At 27.2% G+C, this 21,625-nt stretch overlaps 1 protein-coding gene across 6 annotated transcripts in view; it reads right to left on the bottom strand.

Annotated features, from left to right (window-relative positions):
• Positions 1 to 21,625, bottom strand: part of LOC142330581 (uncharacterized) — a 325,414-nt gene that overhangs the window by 144,412 nt on the left and 159,377 nt on the right. The window contains exon 1 of one of the 6 annotated variants that reach the window (XM_075375965.1): positions 14,976 to 15,310. The exons of the other annotated variants lie outside the window; for them this stretch is intronic. Within the exon in view, the coding sequence (XP_075232080.1) occupies positions 14,976 to 15,012 (37 nt within the window). The 5' untranslated portion in view covers positions 15,013 to 15,310. Of the gene's footprint in view, positions 1 to 14,975; positions 15,311 to 21,625 lie in introns of those variants that run through there. 6 annotated transcript variants of the gene reach the window in all.

The following is a 21,625-nucleotide window of genomic DNA, read 5'->3' as shown; positions in this document are numbered from 1 at the left end:
TAATCGCGAAAAATTTCGGTTTTCAGATTTCAACGGAAATATCCATTTTGACCATCCCTGAATTCATTTTGACTTAGTTTCGGCGTGACGTCTGTATGTATCTCGCATAACTCATAAACGATTAGCCGTAGGATATTTAAATTTTGTATTTAGGACTGTTGTAACATCTAGTCGTCCACCTTCTCTTTTGATTGGAATCGACTGGATCAAAAGTATCCAAAAAAGCCCAAAATAAAAAAAACATAAATTGGATTTTGGATTTTTTCTTAACTGCAGTAATATGCCCTCATTGAGATCTTTTCAATGATATATCATAAGTGGTACTTATTTTCATGCTTTCAGAGTTATAGCTAAATAAAAGTTTAATTAATGAAATATTTGGGTTTTATAAGGGAAAGGCACATTGGTTCGAACTGTATTTCCTTCTTTCTAACGTTTTTTTTTTTAATTTAAATATATTGATTTATAATTAATTATTAACTTCTGATTGTAAAAAAAATTTACGATAAATAATAATTCAATAATAATCTTAAAAAAAATTATGAAAAAATATCGGAAGTTGTTAACGAAATAAAATTTTATGTACTTTTCATTTTAAAAAAATGTGTATATGTAATTTAATAGGCGTACAAGGAAGTCATGTGATTTACACATTAGATTTTTAACTGAAATAGCTGTACTTGAACAATGATTAGTTTTCTTTAGTTTTTCTTTATTAAGATTTTAAGGAATGATATAAAATTGTACAGGTTAATAAAAAAAATATTCGGAAAGAAAATAAGTACTTTCTATTTTTTATTATTATTATTTTGAATGAATTATTAAGTTACAATTAACTGGCAACGTTGTAACCCATTAGTATAACTATTATAGTTTAAATGCCACTGCTATATTTCATTGATAAAAAAATAATAAAAAAATTAAAACAAAAAATGTAGAAAGGTTTTTTACACGCACATTAAATCAATTTAAATGAATAAACTGCATCAATCTATTTTTACCTTAAGCGTCTAAAATATAGCCTTATGTAATCTAACAAAATATATTAAAAGTATAATAAATTTATTATAATTTGCTGAAGCCACAGAATATTGATCGTATTTAAAAATTGACGTCAATGTTAAAATACATTTATTTGTCAAGTAAGAATAGTGACGGGTTGAAAAAATAGTGCTTCAAATCTATTACAATCAATTGTTGTTGTCATTACAGGGGAATTTATTTAACTGTTTTATAAAGAAAGAAACAACGTTATATATGAGTTAAGTGAAAATAATTATATAATTAACGTTTAAGAAACCAAACTAAAGACTTTTGATAAGTGAAATATAAAAATTGATCGAGATTTAATAACTGTTATCCATCATAAAGAAATGGTATTCCAAAATTAAAAGATTCCTAAAAAAACATCAACTTTCAATATACCGTAATAATAAATTCAATTTACGTATTATATAAAAATAATTTAATTAAAATTTCATTTTATGAAAACCGTTTTTATAAACTACTCACAACAGAATTTTACAAATTTATGTATATACAGATATAACAACTGTCTATTTGGAGTTTCTAGAGAGTATAGTCACGTAACAACAATATTCTAGCTATTTTTATATCGCAGAATAAAAAATTTATAACAAATATTACGACTTAACAGGATAAAAATATTATTAAAATATATTCCAGTAAGTTGGTAACTCTATTAAGATGTAATATTAAAATAAATTGTCTTCGTACAAAAAAAAAAAAAAACATAAAATCAAATGTTTCGTTCACATGTAACATCGTAATTTTTTAAAAATTAATTTATTTACAATTAAAATTCGATATAAATTTTTGTCATTATTTTAATGAATAACTAGCAGACCCGGCAATGCTTCGCTATTGCTAGATTTCAGTATATATATAGATTAAATGAACCTAATTGAAAGTTTGATAAAACATTAACAAAATGAAGATTACGGAATTTCACAAAATTTAACCTTTCCCTTTTACCCTTTTTTTCATTTTTCCCTTTTACCAATTTCATTTTTATCACATTCCCTTTCCTTTCCCTCTTTCTTCCTCATTTCCCTCTCCTTCCCCTTTCCATTTCCTTCTTTTTTCTTTTATACATTTTCCCCTTCTTTCCTTTTACCTTTTTCTATTTTTCCCTCTTTCTCTTTTACAATTTTTCCCTCTCTCCCTTTTTCCCCGCGCCTAAATCGGTCCAGTAGTTTTTTAGTCTATAGCAGACACACATATCGGAAACACTGGAATGGAATCGTAAAATATTTAGCATAGCGTGTGTTGCTTTTACGTCCAACAGATAAACGGTTCTTTTTTTAAAAAAAAAGCAGTTTTTACCTGTCATAGGTGTGACATCTTAGGTATATAAATAGTAGGTATATAAAAATACGCGCGTATTCGAATCCAACTGTGTTTCAAAATTTCAGAGTAATCGGTGACCTTTCGGAAATTTAAGATTTTGAGCAAACGAACATTTACATTTTTATTTATATAGATTACATTAACAGTTTATTATATAATTTAATCATTGTACAAAGTATTCAAAAAGTAATGCAACCTTATGGGAAAATTAGTAAGTTATAATACTTGTTGAAAGTGGTCTCAATTATGCGATTCACATAATTGAATACGTCATTGCATGCGCTTAAATACATTTCAAATCCTAGTAAAAACAAATACTTTTATACGGATTTGAATACTAGATCGTGGATCCCGGTGTTCTTTGGTGGTTGGGTTTCAATTAACCACACATCTCAGGAATGACTGACCTGAGACTTTACAAGCCTACACATCATTCACACATATCATCCTCTAAAGTAATAGCTAAAGGGTAATTCTTCGAGGCTAAACAGGAAAAAGATCTGTGAAAAGATGTTTTTATCTCTTTAAACAAGTTGGTCTTTGTGACTGTTTATGTAGAAATTAAATACTTGTTTTGTTAATCTTTGGTTGTTCCTTCTGCATAAATGTCCATAAAACTGTAATCTTCTTTACCAGATTAATTTCCCTATTTTTTTCTGTGTATTAATAAATTTCTTTTTTATTTTTCAATCTGTAAATTCCATCATCATAAACTTTCTTTAAATTATTTTTTTTTATTTTTGCTGTTTCTTTTTCTGAAAAAACTGTAGATATTCTACCATTCGTACAGTGAGTCTGGTAGGACTGTAGTTTTATAGTTCGACTCTTATGATAATTTTTAATGTTTCATTTAACAAAAAAAAAAGTTATAAAAATCATCCCAAACATTTCAACTTTTTGCTAATGTATTTGAGATATTTTTAAATGTAAATAAAAATACCTCAAATAATAATTTTTAAAAAAATATTCTGAAGAAAAATTAAAATATTTATTACTTACGATGTGATAAAATTGATAAATATTTCTATATTAATAACGGAACGCCTCATTTAGATCACAAAAAAAAATAATAATAATTACATTTCAAGCCATTAAAATGAAGCATTAAAAAAAATAAAAATAACTAGGAGCGGTCACTAAATGTTTTCAGCATTAAAAAGAGTTTAAAATTAGATCTTTCCCGATGATAATTATGAAAATTACTGTTAACCTTTTGATCTTAATTTTTTCTTATTTATCCATTTCTTTAACAAATGAAAAACACTTAATCCAAAAGAGTTGCATATAATTTAGGTGCCACAAAAAAAAAACGACCTGCCATCAGATACAAGTTACTCCTAAAATTTTCATAACCATTCTCTTAAGTTAAGCTTACATCAGGCTTACTAGATTGATGAGTGAAGTCTTTTCCCATTTTTTTTCTTCGTGAGTTATTAAGCTTCTTCAGTAAATAAATCGTTGAGTATTAGAACGCTAAACCTAACGAAATGCAAAGAATATTCGGTTCTACAAATGACTCTTTGTTCACTACAGAACCTGTTCTGAGTAATAATAATTTAATATCTTTAAAGGATATGAATAACACCTTCAAAAAAACAATTCTTGATAAATACCACTTGTATCTGAGATGCCTTTACATGAATCACACATCTATAAGAAAGATTAGACCAGATAGTGTAAATAAATAAATTAAAGTACACTTTCTATTGAGATACAAGGAATTAAGACAGATCTTCCCCATTTAATAGGAGTTAAAAACTGTTATAAAATTATATTATAAATTATACAGAATTATTCACGAGAATGTAAACTCTCAGAAGATGTTTTAGTGGTGAGAATAAAGATCATATAAAAAAAAAAGGTTCGGAAACGCTTCGTTAGCGGCTGGCGAAATTTTCGCCTAGATTTCTTCGCTTTTGTTAAAATTAAGCCAGGCTGTAATTCTTGAGATCATAATTAAGAGGTAAATTTAATGGTTTAATCTGAAATTCGACCTGAAAAATTATTTTGTTTTTAATAAATTTCGAAATTCTTACCTTTTTATTTAGTTCTGGGAACTTTATTATGGCGTTTTACTCAAAATCAAATTATCTGCAAGTTTTGTTTAAAACGTTTATATTATTACCTATTTAACAAAGTTATCTTATGCCAGACATTAAATATTGTGTTTTTGAACCCCAGTGTTTTGTCTTTTACCCCATAATTCTCGAAAACTACTAAATATACAATTCTGAGACCAATTTTTTTTTTAATTTTGAAGTCAGATTTAATACAACCTTTAATTTGAGTCCCAAGAATTAGAGTCTGGTTTAATTTTACAAAATTTAATCTTTTTATCAAGGCAAAATATTTTGCCAGCTGACGCTCTCTAAGAAAGCGTTTCAGAACTTATGTTCAAATAAACCTTCTTGTTTATTTTTACCAGTAGAACATGTCCTGAAATTTATTACATTTTTCGTGAATCACTCTCTATAACAAATTAGATACCGAAATATATAAATAGTATGTATTTTATATATATATATGTACATTTTTAAAAAAATTTAATTCCACTTATTAAATCTGTTTTTATTGTAAAATGTCGAACAATTAAAATCTTTAATATTTTATTATTTTCATTTTGAAAGGGGGAGAGGAATGTTTATATAAATATAATAAGGTAAAACAAAAAAAAACCACACACACACACACACACACACACACATATATATATATATATATATATATATATATATAATTCTTTTAAATTTCCAAGTAACTTATATTTCACCGAATCTAAGACAATTCGACCTCGCCTTTTTCGGTCGAGTTGAATTACACTCTTTCGCTAGAAAATGTAATAATTCTATAATTATTAGTAATAATAGTAATAGTAATGGAGTTATTCAATAAATACTAAGAATATTAATGGTAGAAAATTTTAGCCTAATTCTCCCATCCCTTTACGTTTGAGGGATATATCTTTCACCCTTCGAAAGAAAGGAATAATTCCATATTTTTATCCCGAGCAAAAAATAACGTTATTTTTTTGTTTTGGGGGAGATGAGATTTAAAAATTATTTTTGTACCACTATACTTAAAAGATTTTCGGTGAAGTTTTCATAAACTGTACCAACTCGATACACCAATTAAAAGGTTAAAGTGAAACTACTGCAGCCCCCATAATTCGATTTTCATAACAATTTAACATCATTAACACTAAATCACTGAATTAAATTTCATGATTATAAAATTCATCTGTTCTTGAGATTAATAATAATTTATCCCAACTTACATAAGTTAAACATCTATATATTCAGAACTGCGTCCAAGTTTTATCTTTTTTTTTTAATTTTGGGACTAAGAGGATCCAAAATGTCGAGAAATTCAAGATATTGTGTAACCAAAAAATTGACTCATTGTGATATTTAACCGTAATAGAAATTAACTGGTTGCAGGGGGAAGGGAAATGAAGTTAATAACAATACGAATAGTAAGTTGTAAAGATACTTCAACAAATATAATTAAAAACAATTCTTTAACAATAATTTCAAGATCAAAGTACTTTTACTTTTTACTTTTACGATTAAAAATAACATCAGTTACATTTCATTCCACAATGAGTTAAAAAAAAATTATAACCGGTTCGTTGGTTTGATGATGTTAAATATATAATCGCCAATATTAATGATGTTGAACATAACCCTGTTTTAAGTCAAATTCATATATAATAGTTACCGATAAATGTCTGAATCATTTTTTTTTCTTTACAGTGAAACAATACTTTCACTCCTTAGGAATATAGAAGTGAAAATTTTAATGTTAAATTTAAAAAAAAAAAACTAATAAAATAAGGATGTAATAGAATGTAATAGTCAGGAAGCGAAAAGTTTTATCGTATAAAGAAGTTTAATAATAATGAAAAAAAAAACAGGAAATTCTACAAGTAATTGTAATAATTATCTTTTAAAAGTTAAATACACAATTAGAAACTATATAATAGTACCAGTAGTTTAATTATTTGATCATGTTTAGTCTACAATTAATTTAATAAGTAATTTATTACAATTAACAGTGTAATAATATTAAAAGACTTAAACAAAATTAAAAAAAAATAAATAAACAAATTAAATAATAAGTGAAAAAAAAACATTAATCTAAATAGCGAATAATGAAAAGAAATGATTTTACTTTAGTATAATTTTAGTAAAGTAGTTTTTCGAATTCTAAACAGTAAAACAAATTGAGATAAACCAAAGGAAAATCAAATTTTTAGTTAGCAATAGTAATTATAATAATTGCTTTTAAATTATGATTATTAATACAATCGAAATACATCTGTGTAGAAAAAACTAATATAGATATTAATATGACTTCTGCCGTAAAATATATATATATATATATATATATATATATATATATATATATATATTATGGGAAATCCTCATTGATTCATACATCATTATTTATTAAAATTCCTCAGTTAGCTTAAAAACTGAAATTTGGTACTGTTATTCCAAAGGTGACCTTTAGAAAAAATACGAGTAAATAAAAATTATTTTAATTAACAACCCTTAAGAAACTAGTTAAATTAAATAGGGGTTTAAAAAATACGCTGAAAGACTAGAAACACAGGAAACTTGAAACGTGATAGTTATGTTCTTTTTTTCTCTACTCAACCCTAATGGGTTGTAAAGGGGTTCAAACCGATCCATACATTTTAAACTGGAAAATCCGAACTGACTCATTCGTAACTAACCCTTCTATTTATCGAATAGCTAGAAAAGTAAAATTTAGTATTTTTATTTGTAAAGACATCTTTAAGAAAAATAAACAAAAATTATTAATCCCTAAGGGATTAAAGAAAAGATATCTAATTTTAAAAATTCAGTACTTCCAGTACAAAGAACGAGTACTTTTAGCTAACGTATAAAAGAAAATCTAGGTAATAGGTATATATTTTTTTCATTAATTGATATCCTATGATCGCACAACAGACTGTCAATCCAATTACGGTTCAACAATCAATTTTTATCAATCTCTAGCCGGTCAGGACTCGCTTCGCTCGTCCAACCCTCTAGACAAGAGGCTTCGCCCCCTGGACCCCGACGAATTCGTTATCCTCATCGCTGTTAGAATATTAAATATTTTTTACAGATATTCAGTAAAGAAAAAAAAATTAATAATTTTACTTCATTATATCTCTGTTGTCATGGTGATAGAAATATAATAACGAAGTAAAAGAACTATTTCTTCTCTTTAATGAATATCTTTAATTCACAGATTCACTTCCGAGGGGGTTAGGGCCACGATCCGTGACTTAAAACCTTCCGTGGGATAACACAAATATATCCTGAAAATTTGAAATCAATCGGCTGGCAGATTCTCGCGTGATGCTATTGCAAACAGACAAACTTCGCATTTATATAATATGCAAGATGTTTAAGTGTGATTTTTTAACACAGCTGTAACCCCAATGTTTTCGTTTTTTATCCTCAAAACATAAATATAATTTTAGTTAAATATTTATAAACAAAAATTAAATAAAAAAACATTACAATACAAAAATAAATCAAAATGAAGAAAAATAATACAAAAAATTGAACTAATAATTGTATAATAAATTTTATTGTGTATTATAAACAGTACGTTTGTTTACATTAACATGTATTCTATACTTGTTTATTTTTATTAAATTTAAAAAACTTATGTCTACAATAGTTTTCTTTAACAAAATGTAAAAAATAAGTACGAGAGGTTGTTTCTAAAGTAAAGACCATTTCATTCTGAAAACTTTATAAATATTTTTTATTGCTCTTAAACTACATACCTTATACTACTTCTCTATATAATCACCACTTGAATTAAGACATTTATCGTAGCGATACACCAGCTTTAATATTCCCTTGTCGTATTCATCAGCCGCCAGTCCATTTAGCCACTGATTAACAGCAGTTTAAGTCATTGTTACCCGCGAATTGCATACCACTCAAAAATCCTTTCAATTTTCCAAACCAATGGTAATCAGGAGCTAAGTTTGGACTATATGGTAGGCGATCGTAAATTTCCCATCCAAATGTTCTCAGCAAATCACCTGTCGGACTTGAATTATCTTGCAGCAGGACGACGCCGTCGCGGCGTCGGTCAGCGCCCACGTCGCCGATTTTGAATGGCGTGCCGTAACTTACGTAGAGTTTTGCATTAGGCTTCTACATTTATAGTCGTTTCACGTGGCATGAAATCAATCAACAGTATGCTAAACCGATCACAAAAGACAACAACTTACAGACAACAATGCAGTGTGTACATTACTAGTGCATGAACAACACATATTCGCCAACCATACGGAGAGAGATTTCCCAGCGGTCTTTACTTTAGAGATATCGCGTATAATAAATTTTAATGTAAACAACGTACTGTTTAAGTATACAAAACAATTTATTATACAGTTGTTAGTTCAATTTTTTTCCGCTAGATGGTTGAACTAAATTCAAAATAAAAATATGAGCACATACAGCAAACCAATGCACCATCTTTTATTAAAGAGACGACTGAATTAATATTATTTAAAAAAAAACATATATATCTATACACTGGCATTTAAAATTAAAATATAACTTCGTGGAACAGAATTTCAAATTAATTTAAGTTTTTCTTTTAAAGGTTCTTTCGAGCTAATTATCGGTTCGTTCCTTAGTATAGTATCCTATAAAGAAGAAAGGAACCTAAAACTAACTCCAAACGCCTGTGGTGTTTTTATACGGTTATGAAACCTGGCTGCCAAGATGTCTTTTCTTTGATGTGTTTAGTTTTGATTGAATTAGAAATGAAGATGTTAAAAAGGATTTAAATATAGTTTCTATTAATGACAAAATTTTGGCTTAAAGAGGGAAATGAGCTGAACATTTTTTAAAAATGGAGGATGATTGAATACCCAAATAAGCCTTTAATTAAGCTCTAGTTGGAAGAAGCTCAAGATGAAGTGCGAGGAAATGATAGAGGATGGAATAGATAGAGGCCTTTGACTTAAACCGGAGAGGAAATGAAAATGATGAAATTTTTCGGAGTTAATTATTGATTTCTTTCTTAGAATAGTACTCAGTAGTAAAGAAAAGAGCCAATAATTTAGTACGGAAGACCTTTCGAAGAAAATATTCTATTTATTTGAAATTTAGTAATTTAATAAATTAAAATATATATATATATATATATATTTTAAATAGATTTGAATCTAAACTCAGTAGCATCATCTAAATAATTGATCGGCAGTAATATAAACTACTAAATTGCTCTGTACCTGGGTAACATCAATCAATAAATATTACCATATTAACTGATTAGCGCTTATGTATTATTACACATTTATTAATTATTAATTTAGACTAAGATTTTAAAATTAATATATTTTATAATTTATTATTTAAAAGTCGTGTATTTTAGGAAACATATTTTGATTAGTATAAATATTTTTAAGAGAAATTATTTGATAAATTGTTTGGAAAATAACTTGATGATTTCGACATTAGCGATTATGATAACTTGTTTGTAGATTTAAAAGATCAAATTTATCGTACTCCTAAGTGATAAATTTTGGTAGATTAGTTATGAGAAGTTTGACAGAATGTTTCTGGATTATTTCTTGATTCTAGAAAGATGATAATTCATTTATTGAAAAATTGAATGTAAATTTTTGACTGTAATATTAAACACATATTGGCCTAATTATGATTTCAGTGTTTCTAATTTTTTCTTGATCTTTATTCATTTTTTAATTACGTACTGTTAGTTTTATAACCATGTTTTACTCTTTCTCTTTCATTTTTATAGTATTCTTAATCCGTTAGAAATATTCTTCTAAAGTAAATTAAAAAAAAATAAGATCAACTAATTAAAAAATGATAATTAGTTTTCATTTCCTTATTGTAAGTATGAGATATAAAACGAATTACACTTTACATGATGTAACAATATGAAACACGCCACATATTTTTATTATTCATATTAATTATAACAAATCTTATGATTATTCCACGGAATAATTTATAAGACCCAATCATTTTATGATGTAATATATATATATAATAAAATATCACATATTCCTTTAATTTTCCTCATTACTTGTATTTTTTTTTTATATATAACAAAATATTACTTTCTTCTTTGTAACCGTAATCATTAATAAGAATTATTCGCAGTCCATAACTTTTGTATCTCTCCAAAAAAAAAGCATGGTGTATTAGTATGCGCTCACAATTTCTTTTCCTTGTTTAGTCTCCAGAATCACCGTAAGGTATTACTTCAGAGAATGATTGAGGAAGATATATATGAGTGTAAATAAAGTGTTGTACAGTCTCAGGTCGACCATTCCTGGTCGATTGATTCCTGATGATCGATTGAGGACTCCAACGGAGACGAAGTTAGGGGATACAAACGAAAAGACCCGATACCGGTTGGGGGAATCCAGTAATGGAGTACCCCCATTAGGTGGCTAATAAAAAATGAAAAGATCCAGCCGGGGGCCTGACCTGCCATGCCGGACTTACTGCCGGTAGGTGGGCAGGCCCCTTAGAGTAAAGGACACTCCCCTGGACTGAGTTTTACTTAACTGCATGCCCGGTCCGGAGGTTGCGAGGCTCACAACTTACATTTTGAATGAAGCGCATGAACGATTCATCTAGAATCATATTTGTGTTTTGGGGATAAAAAATAAAAAAAATGGGGGGTTAGAGCTGTTAAAAAAAAACACAATTCAAGAAAAAACTAAAATTATTCAAGATTTTTAAGCTTTTCGTTGTAAAAGTTTTTGTTGTTGCTAAATTCATGAACGTTATTTAGTTACAATTGGCAAAAACATTTAACAAAATCATGTGTAATTAAATACAAACCATGTAACATTTTCGCGACGAGCCGTAGGCCCGCTTTTTTTTATTGTTACATTAAAAGTATTTATTTGTTTATATAATTTCTATTAAACATATATTTAAATAAATCAAATAGGCGCCAAGCTGGTCTAGTGATTAACTTGTCATCGCAAATCAGTTGTTTAACAGCTGATTTTCGCAGCCGAAGGTTCTAATAAAGGTTAATTGATTTTATACGGATTTCAATACTAGACAGTGGATAACGGTGTACTTTAGAGGTTACGGTTCAATTAACGACACTTCTCATGAATGTCGGCCTTGAGTCTGTACAAGAAACCTCATTTGCATATCATACATATTATCCTCAACTCATTCGGTTGGAGAGTTGCTTATTATTTACTAGTTGAACGGATTACAACGTACACATCCGGAAAAACTGTTAAATAAAGAAAATAATAACTCAACAGGATTTCATAACTGGCCGGTCAATTAGAGAATAGGTCACTGATTCGAGTTCGATTTTCAGGAAAGTTCTTGCATTTTTTCGATTATCATTTATTTCATCTTACCAATTTCCTCGTTAAAGTACTGCGTATTATATCCGAAATATGATGTAGAGTTATAAATCTATTATATCATATTTGCTATAAATTAGAAAAACAAATCTATATACAATTATTATGATGAAGAATCTAATGTAGGTACACTGTATACCTGTCATAACAGCGTTTAGGTAAACACTGTTGGATTAAAAGAAGACCCTTTAGCAGATATTAATAGATTCCTTCTCCCTTTGTGGATGTTTGAAGAATAGGGGCGTAGAAAAAGAGAGCTAGGAACGTAGTTGGGGGAAAGAAGATACAATCAGCTAGTAACGGCTTTAGACGGGAACTAAAATAAACTATCACTATAAAGATTATTTTGAGATATTTGTAGTTAGATTTAAAACATTTATGGATAATTGAAGTAACTGTCAATGAAGATTGAGAGATGTATTTTGACAGTAATTATTGTTATATATTTGTTATTAATTTATTAGATGGATTTTTATTAAATTTATTACATTTCAGGATCAAGGTCAATATGTTTATTCTGTTTTCTTTTTGTCGATTTTAATTTATTTTTTAATATTTTATTTTTACTTTTGGAATCTTATATTGATTCAAAAATATCTCTTTAAAATTTTCTATGGAAAATATAGATTTCTGAATATTTCATTTGTTAAAAATCATAATTGAACAAATAAAGTGTTATTTATTTCGTAAAAAAAATGCTTAATATTTTTTGATATTACATTAATTAAATAAAAATAATAATTATCGATTATTATTATTATTAGTAATTTGCAAATGATTTTGCCATCACTTTCCGAAAACCTAACAGACGCGGCAACATAAATTAATCTTTTAGAATAAATAGCTAATAAAAGAGGTTTAAGCATTTCTGTAGAAAAAACTAAATTCATATCTAACATTAAAAGTGCACCAATATTTTTGTTAAAAAATATCGGTCACAAAAGAAAAAGGTTAATAGATTTAAATATCTAGGAGAGACAATCAAAGAAAATGGATTAGAGAAATCCGTCGTAGTTGATAGGATTCATAGAATGTAAAAAACGTATGGTCTGACTAAGTATATCTATAAAAAAAATAATGCAATATCACTGAAATAAAAACTGAACGTTTATATGCTTGTAAATGCTTATCACTTAATTATAGATTAGAATTATTAGGAAAATATTGGGTCCAATAAAAACTAATGAAGGCTAGAAAATAGGAAGTATTAAAAAAGAAGATTGATTTTCTTTGGGCACTTACAATATAGAATGAATGATGGCAGCAGGTTAACGAAACAGATTTTCAATTACCTTTGGGAAAAGAAGTAAACAACAAGCTGGATCCAAGAAATCAAAACATCTAGAAAGAAAAAATATAAAAGAGGGTGAAACAACATAAAAATATGTGTTTCGTAGGAAAGTGGGAAAAATAGAAGGATTCCAAATTACGAAGGATTAGAAAAATGGAACAAAGTGGTCCGTGGAAAGGAAAAATGCATAGTAGAATAATGAAAGAGTACTGTAAAATAATGAAAAAATAAAGGAGAAGGAAATGAAATTTTACCTGTAATAACGAAAGAAGAATAACTACCGAGATATTAAAATTTAGGTATTACTATTATTTTTAAATTGTAAAACATAAAATCAACTTATTTATATAAGTATATTATTAATAGATTTCAATTCGGTCTGAAAATATAAATTTCTGTTCGCATAGAATAAAGGATGAAAAATTAACTTTTCCTCTGTATCAGTTTTTTCACTATTTCCTGGAAAATTTAGTATATTATTATTATTACTCTAAAGAATTTAGATTTGTATTTTATTTATAACCTACAAACATTTGTAGAATATATTTATCAAATATACGGATCTTTAACAAACTAACGTAATAGATTTAATTTTAATAATATAAATAACTTTATTATCTTATCTCGCAACTTTTAAGTTATTAATTATACTAAAACTACTGATTACAATAATTTTTGTTGTAAATTACCTTTATTTTTTCTTTCCTAAAATGTTAACATAAAATAATCAAGAATAAAGTTTTATAAAAAAAATAATATTAATGATAATTTAGTGAAATGAATTAGGATTTGAAATCTAAGGGGTCAATTTTCTTCCATAATAAACTTAATTTCCAAGATTAAAACTCCTTATCAATCAAATAAACAAAACATAAAGATATTAACTCAAAAATATTAGGTTTAAGACTATATTTAGATTTGATTTTATTAGGTCTCAACTATTTCGCTTAAGATAAATAATTACAACAAACGTTTTTGCTTTCAAAGTAATTTTATAGGATGTAAAAATTCTGCTGGAAAAGGAACACTTATTAAAAGAAATACCTTTAATGAAAAAAAAAGAGAAGTAATTTTTCTTATTTTTTAGTTGATACAACTTCAGAAGCCTGTATAAAGACGATGTAAGTCGAGTATGACCAGTTAAATATAATGTCTCGTAATTAAGAGTATTTTATTTCATTTAAGTGACCTTCTATTTCGTTGGCACATTTTTTTTTTTGTAAATGCGTGTATGTTTGTGTAAGTGTGTAATATTAAATAATAAATAAATTTAAGTACTTTATTCCAGAAAATTTTCAAAATAATTTTTTTAAAGCATTTGCAGTTTAATAAGGTAATCTTAACCGATTCTCTTCGCTGATAATAAAAACTAAAATTGTTTATCTTCTGGGAAATTTATAACCATTGTTTAAAAAAGAAAAGATAAAATATGTTTGCATCTTTAAAATTAATTTAATAATGTAAATTAAGGGAAAACGGTTTATATTTCACAGTTAACTAATTAAAGATAAATTTAAAAAAATTTAAGTACGAAGTAAAGGTTTTAAATTTTGATTCGAAGAAACGTTGTATATATACTCTGTTCTGGTTTCACTGAATATTTCATAAGATTTAAATATTGCCTTAGTTAACACTACAAAGAATTATTATTTCAATAAGATAAAAGAACAAATTATTACGCATTTTATGAAGGTTTAATTTAAAATAAAAAAATAAAATAGATTACTAATGCAGAAATAATAAGTTATTTTAACCTATACAATCATAATAATAACAATAATTAGTTTAAAAAAAGGTGCAATATTAGTTTCAACAAAAAAAATAATTTTTAAAACTTTTTTTTGTTATGTTATTCTCAAACAAACTGTAAAAAAACAAATGATTTTAATATTATCAAACCTTTTTTGACACGCCTTTCAAGACGACAAAATCCCATTTTTTAAAATAAAAATTTATGTTTCGTATAAATTTCTTTTATAATATTATTAAACACAAAAACATAAATAATACACTCACTTAATAAAATACATTTTTAACAATATTAAAAAAAAATGATTGAATTATAATTCTTAAACAAAAATACACAAATTTAAAACTTATTTAAGAATCACACATTTCTTTTGAAAAAAAAAATTGTTTATCACTAACGCCCATCTTGATAAAATTTAATGAACCGAATAGGAGGGAGGTATGGTCAAGATAAATTTTATGATTACAACAGCGTGAATCGAACGGCAAGAAATACAGAGAATGACTGTCGTCAGATTCTTTCCCCACCAATCTTTGGAAGCTGAATATGACGTCATAATGAAACAGCGCATGCGCACCAGTTAACTAACCTCGCATCGAATAAATAACCAAGCGAATTACAAATTACAATTGCAACAACTGCCACCGGATGTATGTACTTAAGGCCAAAAGGTGATATGAATATCATTGAGGACAAAAAGTATATAATAATAAAAAAATAAAACAAAATAGAAGAACTAAATAAACAATAAGTTTTCATTATGTTTATCCTTGTATGCAGGAGAATAAATTCAAAGCGCGCGGTAGTAAGTGTAAGCAAATGCGTGTGAGTACGAGGAATTGACAGCGCCAGAATCTCTTTGGGCGTTGTCTTTTAACATATTGTCAAAAATAATTCAATTAAACAACCTTATACAAAAATTTTGTATTTGATAACTTATAAAAAAATTGAATTTATAAAATATACTAAATATTAATTAAACTAATTTCTTCCACTAATATAAATATTGAAATTATAACATATTGAATCGTTTTTGTTATTCTTTAACCCCAGTTAAATCAAATTAAAAATTTTCAGTAGCGTTTTTCTCGTCCAACATTTTATCACAAATTATTTGTAATTGATCATTAAAAAATCTGATGTGGATATCATATGACTTCCTTGTACGTCTATTAAATTACTTATATACATTTTTTTAAAATGAAAAGTACATAAATTTTATCTCATTAATAACTTCTAAAATTTTCCAATTATTTTTTATTTTTATTGTTATTATTGAATATTATTATTTACTGAAAAACTTTTTTTACAATCAGAGGTTAATTATCCAAATTATATGGTGGTGAAATTAATATATTTAAATTAAAAAAAAGTTAAAAAAAGGAGTTGTAGTAGGATCGAACCGATATGCCTTCCTCTTGTAAAGTCTAAATATTTCATTAATTAAAATTTTATTTGGCTATAGCTCTGGAACTAATGAAAATAAGTACCGCCTGTGATATTTCGTTGAAAAGCTGTCATTGAGAGCTTATTACTGCAATTAAGAAAAACTCCAAAATCCAAAACCTTTGGATTTTGGACTTTTTTTAAAACGTTGGTCCAGTCGATTGCAATAAAAATGGGAGGTGCACAATTAAATGTTACTACAGTCCTAAATTTTAACATCCTACGGCTAATCATTTTTGAGTTATGCGCGATACATACGTACGCACAGACGTCACGTCGAAACTAGTCAAAATGGATTCAGGGATGGTCAAAATGGATGTTTTCGTTGAAATCTGAAAACCGAAATTTTTCGCGATCACAATACTTCCTTTACTTCGTGCAAGGAAGTAAAAATTAAAAATCATAAAAAATCGTATCAAATAGCCAGTTTCAAAATAAAAAAAAGGGCTATCAGATTATATGTTAAACACTAATAATGTAGATCGATATTTAGTAATTAAAATTATAAACTTATCTTCAAATGCTTATATTATGAATGAAGTAACATCTGCTAAAATCAATAAACTATTATTTATAAAATATTAAAAATATTCATCTTTATTAAACCAGTGAAATAAGTATTTTCGTGTACTTTAGCACAAAACTTCGACTTTCTTAAAAGGTCTGTTATCATTTTTTAATAAATTACCCATTTAAAAATTATAAATAAATTTTCTAATTAATGTAAAATAAAATTAAAGATGAAAAAACTTTGGTCCAAACGTAACAGGAAGAATACAGACTGAGACTTAAGAAAGAGTTCTACCAAAGACCTAGAAACGCCGATAAGGTTAAATTTCTTGGGGCATCTGATCAGGATGGATCCAAACTGATTAAATAGAGAACTCTTTGATAAGCAGTGGAACATGAAAAGCAAATCAAATCACCTGAAACCGATGGAAAAGGATCTCCAAAGGATAGGCTTGAATGAAGAGGATTGCTCCGATAGAGATAACTAATTTCTAAAGATTAATTTACAATATAAAATGTTCTTGTGTCAGAAAAAAGAAGGACAGAAAGAAAACTGACAGATAAAGAAAAACAAAGGTATGACACAAAATAATTTTTTTCCTTCGCGCACAACGAAGTGTCGTTATCAGTGCCCGGACACGATTAGGGCTCAATTAATAACACTGTTTTAGAACTCGTTAAAAAACTGATAACCAATACTTCAGTTAACAAATTACTGCGACGCCAAAAAGTTAAATTGTTAAAAATAATAATAATAAAAAAATGTTCATTATTTTATTGAACCTACAAAATGTTTATTTGGTGTTTTAAAATATGAAAAAATAAAATTTTAGGATAATCATATAATATTTATAGGCATAGCGTTCTTATAAATACAATGAAAGAATATTTATTAGGTTAATGACCTTATAAAGCAAAAGCTTTAAACAGATATCACATCAGTTACGTCTAAAGAGAGTTTGAAGAACACATCACGTAAAACGTTTCCATCTATGTGATTTGAAAACCAATAACGGATTTAAAAATAAGACATTATATATATATATATATATATATATATGTATTTTGTTATATAAGTACATTAATATGTAACCAATGAAATAAAAATCTGTTTTTTTCTAACCATTGAATGAATAAATGAGTTAGCATATTCCTATAGGCTATATCAGAATATTTCTGAATTCCCGATTTCATTGTGTATTACAAGAATTTTAATCAGTCAGGAAATACGAGTGAATTAAATGTTTAGTTTATAAGTAATATATATAAATATACAATTCTTTATTTTAATAAAAAAATTAAAACATTTCTTTAATCATTTTACTAATGTGTGTGTGTGTGTGTGTGTGTGTGTGTGTGTGTGTGTGTGTGCATCATGAAGTTCTCCCGAGACTTCATAACCTATCTCTACTCATGAAAATAGTGGAAAATGTTCGTATAAACATATGTGCTAAAATACTTCGTTTGAGAGTTACGGCTAATCAAAGATTTTGTTCAGATTTCAGCTACCTCGTGAAATGTATTCGTATTGTATATTTTAGAACGTTAATAAGGAGCATAATTAGTGATTTATTAAAAAAATTGTTGACCTAGAAAAATGAATAAAATAGGTCCCAGAACGGTATCTGCAGTAATTTTTGAGAAATCTGGAGGGCAAACCAATAAATTAGTGTAAAAATCCGCTTTTTTTTTGTGTAAGATAAGTTGAGTAAAACAAAAAAAGGGTAGACAAATTCGAATTTTATTTTGAAATTATTAAACAAAATATATTTTATTAAAAATAAAAATATTTTTTATATTTTAATATTGTTTTATTTAGAATTTTAATGTGATTGGTCTGCCATTGAAGTAATGTCGTACTTATTTACAACAGAAGAATACGGGAGTATGGTACGTTGTTATTGATGCAATTATTAGCGATGCAGATCAGCGGAGTCCAGGCGTCAGTAAACGATATCTCTCTAAGCGGATTGGAGTTTCGCATTCGAAAGTTTGGAAGACAGTTAAACAAAACAAATTATATCCTTATCATAAAAACAGCCGGTTCAACATCTCCACCCAGAAGACAGTCCGCTTCGCTTAACTGTTCTGTAACTTAAAGTTCTGTAACTGTAAAGTTCTGTCTTAAAGTTCTGTAACTGGTGGAATACAAATCGACAATTCTACAAGTCATTTAATTTTTTTTTTTACCGACGAGGCAAATTTCAATTGAGTTGGAGTCAACAACTTACGCAATGAGCATAATTCCTGGCCACCAAAATCGCCTGATGTACCACCTTTAAATTTTTGAATCTGGGGATGGATGTAAAATATTCTATACGAAACAAAAATACGTGAGAAATTAATTGTCCGCATTATAGATGCGGCTGAGCAACTTAAGGACAGCCCTGAAGAACTAAAAAGATCAACAAAAGCAGTACAGAAGCGAGCCAAGAAATGTGTTGAAAATGGCGAGCTCATTTTTGAACATTTGTTATAAACTGGTACATATAACGCTTGTTCTAGTGTACTGTTTCTAAATAGAATACAACTTTTCTACCGTTATTTTGTTTTATTCAACGTGTTTTACATCATTTTGTTTATAATAAAATTTTCTACAAGTTTTGTTTAAAAAATTTACGTGTTTGTTATCCATTTAACAAAGTTATTGTACGTTTTTAACCTGAAAAATCGAATAAAACAAGTTTCAGAATTGTATCTTCCGTAGTCTACATGATATTCAACGTAAAACAGAAAAATTCAGTAACGGGAAACATGTTTTATAGGTGTGAAATACAATAACTTTGTTAAATGACTAGTAAATGCGTAAATTCTGTTATCAAACTTGTACAGAATTTACTTCTGAGAAAATTGCTTACTAAAGTTTATCAAAAAATTTCAAATTTTATTAATAAAAACACACGTAAAAAAAGAAACATGTTTTTCGTTACTGAATTTTTCTGTTTTACGTCGGAAAATTAGGTGAGATGCAGTTTAGGGGCCTATTTTATTCGGTTTTACAGGTCAAAAACAAAAAAAGGAAATCATTAAGATTAGCTCTTATATAACGCCTATAAAGTTTTAGTATGACCTCACTTCACCGGAGGAACCGAAATCCGAGCGAAATCTTTCGCTAGCTGTAACAAAGTGTTTTCGGACATATGTTTGTATAAACCTTTTTTCTTATTTAAAACTCTAGAATCGGTTCCCAACTTATTTCTATTTCCTCCTAAATCACTCAATATATAAGGAGTCACAAAAAAGAATTTTAGGAATTTTTTCGGTCCAGAAACACTTGGTTTTCAAATTTTAGTTGGGGAAAACTTTTCCTTAATTTCTGCTCCGAGGGTAAAATGAAGCCACACTGAAATTATTTGAAGTTAAATTAATTAAATATATAAATATCTGGTGAATTAAATACGGTAAATTTAATGGTTTTATTGAATATTTGACCTAAAAAATTGATTATAACAGATCATAGAACTGTGTATCTTTAATTATTTTTGAGAAAATTATTATAAAAAACAGAAAATTGGTGTCGCAAAAGACAATTTTTTAGGCTTGATGTGCAATAAGTTTGTTAAATCGTCCGAAAAAAATTCAATTTTACAATAAAATTTGTAGAAAATTTAATAAATTTTAGACCAACATTCCCGTATATTGAATGCTAATGAAATTACCATTTCAATACATTTTAATTATAATGCAATATATTTTCATATTTTGGTCTTTTTATTTTTAATCTAAGTCAAATCTCTTAAACACTTCTTCAGTCTCAGTTAAAGTTATTTATTTTCCTTTAATTAAATTCCCTACAATTTATTATGATATTTTATTTGTTTACGGATAATATAATGAAGTTATTCATGAAACCTATAAAATTCTGTTTTTCTCAGCAATTTTGAAGTATATATAATCTTCTAAAAGGTTACTAGAGATACCGTTCTACAGTTTTAACAGAAAATAACTTCTCCGAAAACTAATAAACCTATAAAAAACAGGCCTACTTTTTCTAAAGGAAGGTCCTCTTGGAATTGTAAAGCGTTCGGAATTATCGAAAATAAATCTTATAAACTCTTTAGCCTTCCCCCCAAAATTTATGATATCAGGTGCCATAACAGTATAAGTTGTCGGTGAGCTGCTGTAAGATGCCAATTAGCACTAAATTTCTCATTGGCATTGTAATCATCTGAAAATTCTGCTGGATATTAGTATTCCAAACCAATCGAAATGTAGGTTGGTATTTTGCTCTGCAAGAGACAATTTTAGTATTTTCAACGAAGGAAAACTGGATGTATTTAGAACAGAAAAATAACTGCCTAAAACCTCTAGTTTATTACGTCCTTTACACGCGTCTTGCCATAAAGACAGAATTAAAAAAATGGTATATTGTAAAATCATAAATAAATGTGTTCATATGGAAAGCAGGGAATTTTATACATCAACAATTGGGAGTGGAAAAATACATCCATTTTCATTCATCAAATGTATACTGTTATATTGAGTAGTTTTAATAGTATATATATATATATATACCCTCTCTCGAACTGTTGTATTACTCATAATGTGTCTAAAAGAAGGCAATTCTAACTATATATGGCCAAAAATAATTGACACTGTCGTAATATTGTTACAATACTATGAGGTAGAAAATAATGAAAATATAAATTGAATAGGCATTGTTTACTAATAATGCAATTTTTGTTTCATGAATAGGTTTTTGTTTTTATAATTCTAATCTTTATGTAATAGGGTGATACAATCTATTTAATATTATTAACAATTGCCTCCAACTGTGACTTTTAAGTATTTCACTTGATAAAATACGATTTAACTTAACAGCATAATGCTAGATCATTCTTTG

The sequence above is a fragment of the Lycorma delicatula genome, chromosome 9 (genome assembly GCF_047948215.1).
Source record: "Lycorma delicatula isolate Av1 chromosome 9, ASM4794821v1, whole genome shotgun sequence".
Lineage (NCBI taxonomy): Eukaryota > Metazoa > Arthropoda > Insecta > Hemiptera > Fulgoridae > Lycorma > Lycorma delicatula.
This window is presented reverse-complemented; position numbering and strand designations above follow the sequence as displayed.